Source organism: Agelaius tricolor, unplaced genomic scaffold, assembly GCF_023055355.1.
Source record: "Agelaius tricolor isolate 1412-34295 unplaced genomic scaffold, bAgeTri1.0.p SCAF_20, whole genome shotgun sequence".
NCBI classification, from domain to species: domain Eukaryota; kingdom Metazoa; phylum Chordata; class Aves; order Passeriformes; family Icteridae; genus Agelaius; species Agelaius tricolor.
The window spans coordinates 5,923,012-5,937,389 of record NW_027269280.1 but is presented as its reverse complement, the minus strand read 5'-3'; the positions used below and the strand labels follow the sequence as shown (position 1 = coordinate 5,937,389).

At 42.1% G+C, this 14,378-nt stretch overlaps 1 protein-coding gene across 1 annotated transcript in view; it reads left to right on the top strand.

Annotated features, from left to right (window-relative positions):
• GALNT9 (polypeptide N-acetylgalactosaminyltransferase 9) overlaps window positions 1-14,378 on the top strand; it is a 132,841-nt gene that overhangs the window by 36,275 nt on the left and 82,188 nt on the right. Inside the window, exons 3-4 of the mRNA XM_071445325.1 lie at window positions 10,157-10,323; window positions 12,043-12,217. Of these exons, the coding sequence (XP_071301426.1) occupies window positions 10,157-10,323; window positions 12,043-12,217 (342 nt within the window). The remainder of the gene's footprint in view (window positions 1-10,156; window positions 10,324-12,042; window positions 12,218-14,378) is intronic.

Sequence of the window (14,378 nt, the reverse complement as noted above, 5' to 3'; positions counted from 1 at the left end):
CTTTTTATGAACACTCAGCTGCTGCCACCAGGCTCTCTCCTCAATCCCATATAAAGCATCTAAACATCCTGGATTTAATACTCCCATTTTCAGTGCTAAATCAATGTTCTTTATGCATTTGTTCTTGGAACACTGCTCTATTTGAACCATAATTCCTCCCACACACCATAAACTTGGTTCTGTTTTTACTCTGATAGGAATTGATCATTTAAAGTAGGAGGAAGCCCGTGACTACTGTTCAAACATTTCAAGGCTATTGCTGGTTAGTCAAATGAGCTTGTGCACCACCTGAGAAAAGTGCTGTGATTACCAGGGGAGCATTACCTTGCTGGGCTACAACCAGCCTTGCAGCAGTTGGGACAAGTCAGGATTAAAGAGCTTCTCACTACAATTTTGGCAGGCAGTGGTGGAGTTTATCCAGTTTATGGCTGACCTCCCATTTGGTGGTTTACTCCTCCAACTATCCTGTATTTGTACATAGGTAGAAAGAAACATTCTGCTGCATAACTGAATTTGACCAGAGATTAAAGCTGGTCTCCTGTGAAATACACTGGAGCCTATTAAAGAAGGGATTGTTTGCCAAACGTGGTTGTATATCCTCCCCAGACCATAAAAAACATTGTTAGCTGAAGTGATAGTGGAAAAATATTGCATTCCTCTATTCTCCTCCTTACCACTACACTGCAACGTGACAGCAAACCCTTAATGAAATTCATGAAGAGCTCTGCAGCAGTTACCTTGAAAACTTTTTTATTGCCCTACATTTCCAGGTAACACTCTGATACTCAGCCTCTGTCCAGCACCAGCAACACCAGCTGAGGCAGAGAGATAGTCAAAATTAAACAAAAGTATCCGGAATTTTTAATGTTAAATACTTGCGGTACATTTTTAAGAGTCAAGGATAACTTCCTGTATTTACATATTATTATCTGAATAACAAATAGCTTCAAAGGTACAGCAAACTCTTCTGTGCAAATGGAAAAGGGTGAGTTTACTCTTATGCATTATTTATTGAAAATAATTCCTTTGATTTCACCAATTCCACTGCTTTTCCTTTATGTCTGGCACGGGCTCAGTAGGCAATAGGAGAGGAGCTTCAGAGGAGGTGGTGCCCTCAGATATGGACCCCTGGATATCTGGGCTGTTACCATCTCCCTCCCTGCAGACATGCTGGGATTAATTATCCCTTCGCCACAAAGAACCCTTTTTGGGATCTTGATGCATCACCTTGAGTGGAAAATTACTTCTTTGATGGGAAAAGTGCTAACAGCCACTGCTGGAAGTGCAGCTGAATGGCTCCACGTGGCTTGCTGGAGAGCAATGACCCTTGGTGGCAGCAGCAAGGAGTGGGGACACTGGGCAGCAGCCAATGTTGTCAATGCACCCTGGGAAACATCTTCTGGCTTTCTGGATGGGCTCTTTGCAAACCTTCCCTGCTTGAAATACGAGATTTTAGTTTTGGCAAAGCTGAAATGCTCCTCTTCACAGACAACATAGTTCCCAAAACTAAGTTTTTAAAAAGTTGCACAAAAGGTAGTGTTTTCCTGAATGTATTTTGCTGATAAGACCTTCAAATCAAATTGACATAATGCCTTTAGTTTGGCCTTTATTTAATATAGTTTCATCAGTTTCACCAATTTTTATATTTCACTTGACTTCAGAGAGCTCTCCAATCTCAAAGCAGAATTTTCTAAGACTGCCTTTATGGCTTTTTTAAAAGACAATTCTTTTCTAGTTTTTACTTTAAAAGGATGCAAGCTAAGAATCCAGTTGGAACAGAGGCAAAGATATTTGCAAAATCTTGAGAATCACTAAACAATCCATTTGTTTTAATCACCTAAAACGAGGCAGAATACATGTCACTTGGAATTTAGTTCAGCTCCTCCTTAAATTTAAGTGCAACACCATTAAAAATAAAGTTGCACAGGGGATCTGTTTTCTTTGGGGATTTTTGGAAAGCATTTGAAAGCAGATTTCAGCCTCTCCATTAATTTCCAATGAGCCTAATGCTTTGTGATGCAGCATGCATACAGCCAGAGGCAGATCCGGACAGGCACACTGGGGGATAGAGTGGAAATTTTTTACAGATGGTATTTCAAAACATATTAGCTACTCAAGTTAAGTTACCAAAAAAAAAAGGCAAAGACTTTTTACTACAGAAAGATGTGAGCATGAGCTTTGAGCCATTTTTCATGTTAATAAAGAGGCTTGTTTTAAAAGTGATTGAAACTAGTTTTAGCATTTTTATATGTATAAATCAATAAGGGTATTAGACATAATGGCATGTTTCTGGTATTGTTTGCCTGAGGAAAACCAGAAATAGCTTAGTGAAATAGAAGGCTTCTTATTTTATGTGTGCAGCAGCTACTTTTGAAGAGTCTAATAATCTTAAATATAAGGGTTAATATTCTCTACAAGTAGAGTCATCTTGCTGCATATGTTAACTATGCATATATAGTGTGCTATCAGTCACTGATTGACAGTTCTCAGGGCTTTCTACTATAAATATAAAAATAATTTGCTTGAGAAAGGAGGAATTAAACCAAATAGAGCAAACGTGTTATAAAACAAAAGGCACAAACATGTGTTGGCTTTTTATGAGCAGAGCAATTAGTCACAGTTGTACTGGCCTGGAATTTAAAAGAAAGGCAAAAGAACAAAAAAACAAATCTGTCATTCTCAGGGAACCCTTGTCCAATGTGTGTTATTGAAAATTGATGGAGAGCTTTAACCTACCTGTGTCCAGTTTGAAAGGGCTTTGTACTTCATAGAAATATTACAGGACAGAAATTCCTGCAAATTTGGTCTTTCCTGTAGGAAATAGAACAGTGGAGACTCCTAAGGTACAAAAAACAGTTATTTTAGGAATGCTGCTGTTCTTCAGTCTGCAAATCCTACAGACATCAAATCCAATTGTCCAGCCTGGGAATGTGGGAAATTCCCAGGACCAGATGTGTTCTGGAAAACTCATTGCACATTGCAGTCATTTTTTTGTGGTTGACATGAAAGGACATTTTTCCTTGATACAGGAAGGGTTTGAGGTTAGCTCAGGTGCAAGGACTTGGCCTGGTTTCTTTCTGATGAGTGTAGGGGATTTCTTTCCTAGACTTTTAGGATGCAAAATAAGAAAAAAATATGTCAAGGAGCATGTGAAAAAAGCTGGTGGGAATTCCCTCAGTATGGAGTAGAATTAAGATCTCTCTTTATGAGAAAATGTATGTGAGAAACTGTATATGAGAAAAGATGGAGAAAAGGTTATTTTAGTGGATTTCCTCAGACTTGCAGCACCAACAAGAATTGCACTGTATCTTGTACCTGCAGTTCCCCAAACAAATTCAGGAAGAAGGTGTTGATTTTTCTGCTGTAGGATATTTCAAAATGGAAGATGTTCCATAAGGACCACAGACTGTGAAGAAGGTGTCTTCTGGTATCACCATAATTTCAAGGCTTATTCTGAAAATGGCTCATTTCTCCTCTTACCTTACTTGAAAACACAATGTGCTGTTTTTCTCAAGGTGCATAGAGCATCAGTGTTCTGTACCACTGCTCTCCTGTTCACAGCTGTATTTATATTATGTGTTCTTAGGAAATGAATATACATTTGAGTATATAATGAACATATAGGAAATGTATTTATATTGTATGTTCTTAGGAAATATCCCTGAGCTGCAAAACAGGGAGAGAAAGTAAGAACAAGCCTCGAACTCAAAAATTTTCCATTTGGGTTTTTGGATAGGGCCGGAAAATCCACCTCAACAGAAAGAGAATGTTGTGCCATAATACAGTTAACATCCTCTGCTGAGAAAGAGAATTAATTAGGAAGGAGTTGGAGCCTCTGGCTGACAGATTCATGATCCATGAAGCTAATCAGTTTTGTGGCCTGTCACTGCTGCTGCTGCAGACTGGTCAGCAGCTGGATCCATGCTGGGGAACGAGACGTTTGCAGCTTGTCACGTCTCCTCTGCCATGCCAGCGTGGAAGAGGAAGGGAATGTTAGTTTATTTCTGCAGCTCAAAAGTTACTATTGCATCCAGCACTAGCTGTAAAGCCTCAGTGGGTTTCTGGAGAAAGAAATCAGGCACTGAGCTAGGCACTAAATTTAGTGATTTAGCTGTGGTAAATCGTCTGTGCCTATAGGAGTCACAGTAGCATTTAGGTGCTAAAAGGTAACCATGTAGGTAAGATTAGTCTGAGCCTTTGGTTTAACAGGGCTCAAAATACATATTGACCTAGTGATTAAAAGTAGTATTTGTTAGCATTAAAGAGAAAGAGTTCAATAATCTTTTAAAATATTTATCTTTGTCCTTTCATTGATCGTGTACCAAATAAGGAGCTGTTCCAACTTGTTCTGCTGTGGCTATAAAACATGAACACAGATCATTCTGAAGCTTTCCAGGTACAGATCATGTAGGGGTTGGGGTTTTTTTTTGCCAGAACTGCAGATGTTTCTTCAAGCCCAGCAATTTCATCAGGTTTCTGAAGGAGAGGAACCTTCAGTCATCTCCGTCCCAATAGTTCATTGGAAAAACGTATCTTGTATTAAACACTTTAAAGATTCATGAAGCAGCTTTAATTTTGTTTGCATTTATTCCTGAAGGGTAAAGCTGTCAGAAATCTCTAAAAGCATTGCTTAATCCATTTCCAAACTCGGTATATTAAGGTCTGCGAGCAAAACTCATTTTTGGAGTTTAGCAAGTTTAGAGACAGGATAAAAGGGCAGGGGAAATAGAGCAGGGAAGATGGTTCTGTTTTTTTTTTTTTTTTGGTAATGCATTGAACTACCTGCATGGCTGCAGTGACAGTCCTTCACAAAAAATAGTGCAACCCAAATGGACTGTGAGTGAGAGCAGCCTGATAAATAGAGGATTTCACGTGTTTCTCTTGGATCAGATACCAATAGAGTAAATACATCTATCAGGGAATGAAGCTTCAGCCAGAAGAAAATTTCCTTCCCTTTAATGCCTCCAAGCTTATAAGGTTGCCATGAGCAGGTTCATGTGCAGCTGAGCACCTTTTGTTTTCTCATGTCCCAGTTTCTGATCTATGACCTTTTTAATGTCAGTACATGATTTTTTCCCCAAGTTTCTGATCTGCCAACCAAAGAGCTTTTCCCATTTTCTTATGAAGCCTGCAAGACAGTTCTCACAGTTGGGCTCAGGAGGCTGGCTGGAAAATGTTCATTTAAGGAGCCAGTTCAATGTAAGGGAATGAATGAGTGAAAATCATCTCTAGAACAGAGAAAAATGATCTGAAAGGAAATACCTCTGGGTTGCCAGCCAGGCTCTGCAGTAGCAAATGCAGAATGAGAACACTCAAAGACCTTTCCCAAGACAACAGCAGGATGCCCCAGGTTTGATGCTTGGCACGCTGTATGAAAGGAGCCTGCAGGGCTGTTTCACACATCAGGTTTAATCCATCCTCAGCTGGCCCATGGAAGTGATTAGCCATGGCATTGTCAGCCTTTTCTGGAATCCCCAGTCCTGCAGACATCCAGAATTGTGTCCCTGCCCAGGTACCTGTGTGCCCTGGAGACCTGGGCTCCTCTGCTGGTTGTTCTTTGTGAGACCTGCTGACAGTCCTGAATGCTGATTTAAAATCACAGGAATATTGAATGTGAGCTATGCCAGCCCAGCTCACACCATCTTTAGCTACCACAGAGGTCAAATGTACACTCAATTCTTCCCAAACTCAGGAGTGTTGGATGTTAACAAGGCCAGGTTTCAGTTGTCAGTTGCTGAAATTGTTCCTCTTCACACAGTTCACAGTGTGGTCAGAGCTGGTGCAGAGAAGTGGAGACTGTGGTGGGATCCAGCTCCCTTCCCTGGCAGAGCACTGGGAGCTTCAAACACTCAGGCACTGCACAGCAGCAGGGCTGAAAAAGGGATGATTTCCACATTTTTTACTATGGTTCTGTTGGCAGTAAGGCTGAAGGATTATAAAGGTGTGCCTTGATAGTGCATTTTGTACAGTTTGATTTCTTCCCATTCTGGTAATTTTCTTCTCAAAAGAAATAATAAAAGTGCCTAGTCTTGTGCTAAGCTGCCCCATCAGTAGCTCATAGGTTTCTTGCCTGATGATTTCCTCTGTGTCCAGACTTTTCTGCAAGGATGCCCTTTGGCTTGCTGGAAGTCAGCAGGCTTGTTACAGCCTTCCCTTTCCCTCTGTAATGAACTATCCCCTGCTGCCTCCTCCAGGGCCAGTTCAGGGCTGCTCCAGGGAGAATTCTGTCACTCTCTGTGTCCCTTGCTCACAGGCACTCTGGCTGACCCTCTGCAGAGCCCTTGTCAGCCTCTGGCTGAGCAGAGGGGGCTGAGGTGGCACCCAAATTTGGGTGTGCTTTGGCAGGGTGAGGTTTGCTCATGTCTCTGTTTGGCTAGGAGTGTCAAACTCTGGTTAGAGTTTCTTGGAATGAAGGAAGTATTAACTGTAAATTGCTGTGGCTGGTGTCTAATTAGAGAACACTTTGGGAAGAACTCAGGCAACAATCCAGCAAAGCACTTAAAGCGCCCACTGATTTTTAAGGAAAGACACCTTAACTGGGATTGCTCATGCTCTCAAGCATCATCAGAAGTGTTTGGTAGTGGACCAGTAATTTCTCCTGACTACCTCAGCACATCAATCTCATTTTGTGAAGTGACCTAAGGAGTTGGGAGTTCAAGGTTGACTTGAAGTCTGCAGGAAATAAACCCTTAAATCACTGCTGTTCTTTGGAAAGTGCTCAGCTGGACAGCTGCTTTTGCTGTTCTTCATCCTCACTGCAATAAATAAATTTATGACAGCTTTTAAACTACTGCTAAATTCTGAGCTTTGCTTTTTCCCATCTAGGTGTTCCTGTTGCAGTGGCACTACCAAAGATATTCCAATATATTTTGTTTGGAATACTCTTTCCAAATGCAGTCAAAATGCAGTTTTTCAACTATGTCCTGCTAATAGAAAAAAAAAGGGAAGAACTAAGAGACAAAAGGTTGCAGTGAGAAGTGATAGGGATGACTTCATCCAGGTAGAATAAGAAATTCAAACCAGCTTTTTATCTAAAGCAGTCCCTGAGGCCCTACAGTGTAAGTAATCACTGAGAACTAAGGCATGAAAAGTCTTGTGAACCAGCATGGCCATGGAGCCACACTTGGGACAATAATGCATTGATTTAATGTGATGGAGAACAAATAAATCAAAAATTAGGAGGTTATGGCATAGGTGTGCTGGTTTTAAAGCTAGAATTTTTTTTTTTTTTTCTTCTCTGAATTAAAGTGGGAGGATGGCAGAAAAGCACTGGAATTAGTCCCACTTGTAGTTACCCTATCAGTCTGACCAGGAACACATGGATGGGTACCCAGGTGTTTCAGTTCACTTGCCAGTAAAACAAATACTTTTTCCTCAGAAATGTTCAGCAAAATTCCTAATTCTCTGAGGTCTTGTAGTATTTCAGTGGTTCACTGTCTGTTCCTAGGAAACTTTGTTCCTTCCACACATGCTTCTCTGTTTTGGACATTTGCGGTGGTCCCACCTTTCCTTTAATTGCTTGTCCCTGCTGTACTAAGTGCTGCTTTGAGTGACCTCTCATTCTTGCTGTAATCCCTCCTCCTGTGCCACAACCTCTTGTTTTGTCTCCAGATGATGCCTTGTGAAGGCTGACCTAGAACAGAGGCTGGACAGAGCTAAAGAATAAAGCAGGGATTTATTAAAAGGCCTCAGTGGACCCACCTTGGGCAGCACAAGAGCCCAGCCAGGGCTGCACCCAAGATGAACCCAAATGGTCACAAAATGGACAACTGGTCATGGGGTCTCACAGTTTTATAAGTTCTGATTCATTTGCATATTGGAGTTAATTGTCCAGTTATAGCTTTAGCCCATGCAGTCCCATCCTTCTTATTTTTCTTTCTTCAGTCCATGTTGTTTGTGTTCTTGGGCCTGAGATTTGGATCATTTGTCCTTGGTCCCCAGCTAGAGAAGGAATTGTTTTGTCTCCCTACTCTGTGAAGAGAGCTCACCATCCCAAAATATGAAGTACAGAATCTGAAAAATATAAAAGCCAATACCTGGGGCATCACGGATGGGTTTCACGCTTTGCTTCCCTCCCTCCCTCCCTGGCAGCTCCGAGTGCTGCTGCAGGATCCCACAAGGAGGGAGGGCCTGGGGTGGGCTCCCTCCTCTGCCTCACCTGCAGCAGCAGGGCCCCCACTCCCTGGGGACTGCTCTGATTTCCTGAGGTGCAATTTGGGATGTGTGGGACTCTAGAGAAAATTGCTGTCAGGTAAAATATGTCCCTCATCACAGGAAACCTTGCAAGGTCCATGTTTTTAGCTGATGGCTCTTTCCTGTTACTGCAGTATTCCTGATTCACTTCTTTGATAAGTCAGTGTGCTCAAGAGGAAAATTGCATTCAAAAAAGAAATTCAAAAAAGAAATTCAAAAACGAGGGCTGTGTCAGAACATTCATGCCTTCTGAAAACCTCTCTCCTTGTTCCAGGCTTATTTTTAGGCTGTGTAAGAATACTGCTTAGCCAGAAGTTTTACACAGTGGTCCTCTGTGTGGCACAGGCCACCAGCAGGCTGCCAGTGAGTAGCTATGGTAGCACTGGAATCAATGATGAGTGCTCAGGTCTCTGAGCAAATAGTGCTGGGATCAGGAATTATGAATAATTACACTTTACTAGAATTCATAACTGACTTCCAGAGGTTACTCAGCAGTCAAGCATTTGTCACCTGCCCTATCCCCATGACTGCTGATAGTGGGGAAAAAAGTGATTTTTATGCCAAAGTAATGAGCATAGAGGTCAGAAAGTTTGATAAGAGCAGGAGAAGTCATTTTCTGTGATATCATTAGCAGTATTTTAGAGAGCAAGTTCAGCAATTGCTATGGTAATTCTGAATGGCTTTTGGACTGTGAGAACAGGTAGGTAGTTTTCAAAGTTAGCCTCTTTGCTAATGGGAGAGAATCCCACTGAAATAGGGCAGTGTGGTGTTACAGAGGGATATTGGCTGAGAACTTGGGAAGCAGGAGCTCTGCTCTGTGCTGTGGAACTTCTCCAGGCCTCAGTTTTTCTTCTCAAAATGGTCTGTGGTAAAATATACATATCAGTGAGCAGCACAAAAGCAAATTGTGAATGAGGATGTAGCAGCCTAGCAAGGCAGCATCTCAGAGGGAGCAGACCTGTTTGCAGACCCCTCAGCAAGTGCAGGCCTGTACAACAACCACCATGTGTTTGCTCTTGCTGCACAAACTGTGCAGTCAGGAAGGGTGGCAAGCGCTCTCTCCGTGGGCAAATGCAAAATTTGCTTGAGCCAATGCCGGTTTTAAAGTTCTGCTGCAGTTGTGAGTTAGCAGCAGAGCTGCTGGAGGTTCCCCATGGAGGACAGCCAGGGTGTGCCATTGTAGGCCTTCTCCAGGATGTTTTTGAGCAGAATCATTGATAGTCCTTTGGTTTTCAAGAGAAGCTTTTAACCTCACAGGGAAGGAGAGCTGCTGCAAATCTGGGTGCACGCACACACCCTGTGTTTTACACTGGGCTGATGGAGAGGGTGCTACTCCTAACCAGGCTGGTTCTTTCAAGCCTTTACCACATCTTTCCTTGGGGTTACAATGATGCCTTGTGAAGGCTGACCTAGAACAGAGGCTGGACAGAGCTAAAGAATAAAGCAGGGATTTATTAAAAGGCCTCAATGGATCCGCCTTGGGCAGCACAAGAGCCCAGCCAGGGCTACACCCAAGATGAACCCAAATGGTCACAAAATGGACAACTGGTCATGAGATCTCTATTTTTTATCAGTTTTGGTCCATTAGCTTATTTGAGTTAATTGTCCACTTACAGCTTTAGCCCATGAAGTCCCATCCTTCTTGTTTTTCTCTTTTCAGCCCACACTGTTTGTGCTCTTGGGCCTGAGATTTGGATCATTTGTCCTTGGTCCCCAGCTAGAGAAGGAATTGTTTTATCTCCTCACTCTGTGAAGAGAGCTCACCATCCCCTAATATGAAGCTCAGACCTGCACACTAAAGCAGCACAGAATCTGAAAAATATAAAAGCTAAAGCCTCAAGCAACAAGAAAAGACAAAGTCTGCAAATCCCTACGCAGATGGAGAGGAAGGAGAAGAGGGTGCTCTTCAGTCTGTTTTGGCTCCCAGTGGCTGCTTGGGTTTTAATTGTGTCTTTCCCCTCAGGTGCAAGCAGATGACCTACCCAGAGGACCTGCCCCAGATCTCGGTGGTGTTCATCTTTGTGAACGAGGCTCTCTCTGTCATCCTGCGCTCGGTGCACAGCGTGGTGAACCACACCCCGTCCCACCTGCTCAAGGAGATCATCCTGGTGGATGACAACAGTGACAATGGTGAGCTTTTGTCACTTTGCCTCTAAGCACAGTGCCCGTGTGAATCCTAGGTGTGAAATGTAAATGTGTCTGTGGATGGGAGGGTTGATCGAGCCGTTTGCACAAAGCTGTGAGTAAATATTGACTATTTGTATAACAAATAAACATTATGTGGATAAAGCCTGCTGATTTCATTGAAATCCTAACAGGATGAATGGCATTTATGTAGGCAATCTAAATAGGACACTTTTCTCCAAATCCAGAGGAATATCATCATCAATAGAATAAAAGTTTAAGTTCTGCTGCCAAGGAAAAGTGAGGCTACAGATTCCCCTTAAAGATAGATGCTACTCTTTTATATGGCAGCACATTGTTTCTTCATGATTTAATCCAAAATCCAAATATTGGTGAGCATATAGGGTGATATTATCAGCATGTTTCACAATACAGTCATGTTTGAAGATTCTCAGGATACAAGGGATGAAAGCTGTAGTGTTTAAATCTGTACATTATACTTCTAGAACTGATTAATCTTCTAAGATTATATTTATTTCCAATAAGCCTAAAATTTAGCATTTCCTCCTCAGATCAACAGCTTTAAGTTCTTTCAGTTTTAAGTTGCTCTTACTCTTTGAGATCTCTGAAGAGAGAACTGAGAGAAGAGACAACTCAAATGAAAATAAGTTCCAAAACCTATAGATTTAAGAACGTGTTTATGCAATTCAGATTTCAGTTATGGCAGTGTAACCTGTGGAGTAATTATGTGAGACTGCAAAGTGTTTGAGTCAAGGCAATCCTGAGGAGAATTGAACTCATCATTTCTCAGTGAACTCTTATATGGCTTTTCTCTGTCACTCTTCTAAATAACTGGAGATTTATCAAGTCTTTGATTCTAATGATAATGATTCTACTGTCTAATATAGATCAGAAAAATGAGGCTGCTAATGTCCTGGAAGCTTCTACTAGTTTTTCTGATAAAGATATTTAGGCAAAAGCCACTTTATGAATAAGTTGCAGAGTAAATGAATTACCAAACTGCATTGATTTAAAAAAAATATATAGAGAGACCATTTTGGTAATTTGCCTGTTTATAAGCCTCTTGAAATGAAGCTGAAAAGGGTGAATGAGTTCTGCTCCATCTGTGATTGAATGCCTGAAAATGAACAAAAGAGAAGTCTATTTGAGATCTTCAATATCCATTTAGTTAAAAAGGAAAGAAGCCTAGTATTGAAGAATCTTAATTATATTTAAGGGAAAACCCTGAAAATTAAGGGAAATTAATTGTGATCTGAATTACTTCTTGACCCAAAATCCATTGAGGTTATTTTTCTCACTCCTACTGAACAGCATAAATCAGAAAAAAAAAATCACCAGACTGGCATGTTACACTTGCTTATGGTCAGAATTGCTCTTCCAGAGGCCAGTTGTAACCTAATGCAAATCATCAGAGAATCAGAATAGTCATTTTTTAAAAATACATAGGCAAACTACCTCTTCAACAGTATACTCAAACCCATATTAAAGCTGGGCAAGTCTCTGGTGTGTGGGGAATTTCTCTGGGCTGAAACCCCTGGAACTGCTCCATGCCTCAGTGCTGGGTTTGTGTCTCTGACACTCACCAAGGGTTTGGGAATATTTAAGGACTCCTCTCCCTTTCTGTTGCAGAATAAGAGTAAAACACAACACTGCAGGGCCCTTCTCATTCTAAATGCTTGTGTGGGTTTTGATTTTGCCCTGCAGTTGAGCTGAAGTTTAACCTGGACCAGTACGTCCACAAGAGGTACCCGGGCCTGGTGAAGATCGTGCGCAACAACAAACGCGAGGGGCTGATCCGAGCCAGGATCCAGGGCTGGAAAGCTGCAACATCCCCTGTGGTGGGGTTCTTTGATGCCCACGTGGAGTTCAACACTGGCTGGTGAGTGCTGGCTGTGCCCAGAGGGACAGTGGCACGGGGACAGGGCTGAGGGAGGGCTGTGTCAGCTGCAGGGATGAGGTTTTGTGTGGTGCTGTTTGCAGGGGTCCCAGGACGAGGGAAGAGATGAGAATCTTGACTCCATGTTTCAGAAGGCTGATTTATTATGTTATGATAGATATCATATTGAAAGAAAATTATATACTAAAACTATACTAAAGAATAGAAGAAAGGATTTCATCAGAAGGCTAGAAAGGAAAGGAAAGGAATGATAAGAAAATCTTGGGACTGACCAGAGTCCGAGACAGCTGGACTGTGATTGGCCATTAATTAAAAACAACCACATGAGACCAATCAAAAATGCAGCTGTTGCATTCCACAGCAGCAGATAATCATTGTTTACATTTCATTTCTGAGGCGTCTCAGCTTCTCAGAAGAAAAGATCCTAGAAAAAGTATTTTTCAGAAAATATGTCCGTGACAGGAGGGATCACCTCAGCAAGCACTCCTGAATTGTGCTCCTCATTATTGCAACATTGCTGACAGGCTCCTGCAATGGCTGCAAGACCATAAAAAAGCTGCTGTGCCTGGTCTACCACGGCTCTGTGGAGAGAGGAGTAATTGGAACCACAATGGGTGTGAAATCCCAAAGCAGTCAGATGGGGAGACACCATTAAGGAGGCTCTGGGCTGGAGGATTTCAAGTGCTTCTTTTACCTCCTCATCATTTTCTATCATTTCTTCTTAGAAACTTGAATACCAATCTGATTTCCTCATAAATTTCCTTGCATTTACATTTGAGGGAAACATTAAATTATTGCCTGCAATTTTAATAGGGCTTGAAATTAGCATGACTTTCCCCATCCCCTTTTGGTTTAATGGGCCAGAACTGCATTTGGAATCAATCTTTGTAGCACCACTTGGTGGCCAATATTTGGCATTACTGGAAGTTGGGACTGTAGGAGCTGATCTGTACCATCAGCTGCAAAAGGACTTCTGGGACCTTTGGCATGTAAAACATGCATTTTCCAAAGATAGGCTGGTATTTGATAATTATGATGCAGAGTTATGGTGGAAATGATTATGCTCTGCAATTCTGGGAGATATCCTCAAATTAAAAGTAAAAATAGCTGTACTTACAACTAGAGAGAAACTTAATTGCAAAGGAGTAGAGTGTTTATTTTTATATGTTCATGAATATCTTTATAAAATGGGAGATGCGATAAAATAAGTCTTGTAGTGCACCTGTTTTATGATCATCCCATTTTTTTTCCTTAGGACTATGTTAGACTATAATAGCAGCTGTAGTAATTTTCTAGAAGCTTAAGAGCTGGTTTAATCTATTTATTTGCTTTTAAAGCAAGTAGATCTTTCAGGTTTTTTCAAACATTCATCTAGGGTAATATCAGCTATGGGACAGGATCAGGGACTTGGGAGAGCATGCTCTGGGTGCTGTCCCCAGTGCTTGTCCTGCCCAAGCTGCAGTTTTCTGGGGCTTGAGGAGAACTTTGTTATCATTTTAGAAGGACATTGAGATCAGTCTGAGGTACTGTACCCAGGGAGGATCAGCAATTGTGTCAGTAAGCAGGAAAGGGCTTTGTGGTTGCTTTGGGGTTTGTTAGGGTTTGGTTTTTTACTGTACAGCTTTGCCTTAATGTCAGAAAGGGTTGAAATCAGCACAGGAAGAACCTGGAGTGCTCAGTAAATGAGAGAGTACATCCAAGATGAAAGGTTTGTGTTTTCTGCCCACTCCCTGGTGCACCCTCCTTCCAGCACAGCTCTCAGGTCTCAGCCACGCTGTGTCCCTGCTGTGGGGCACTCAGTGACCAGTGGGGACAGAAACATGCTCCAGGAGCCTCCTGTGTCCCTTCATTTCAACCTGTGGGCTCAGAGGATCCCCTGGTGCTTCTCCTCTTGTTCCACTCAGCCTTTGTGGCTGCTCAGAGCCATCTCAAACCCTGCTCCACCCACTTCTCCCAGTTTTAGCTCACCTGTGCACATGGGGTTGCCTGTCATCTCCATTTTCATCTCATCTCCTTTGACTGGGAGGAACTGAGGTCCTTCCATCTGGACTGCTCTATTTTTTCCCACCAGGTTAGCACTGCCCCCACTCCACAGCCCTACAAACTCAGGAATCAGGTGGGAGTCTCTTGTTAAAGCTCTGCT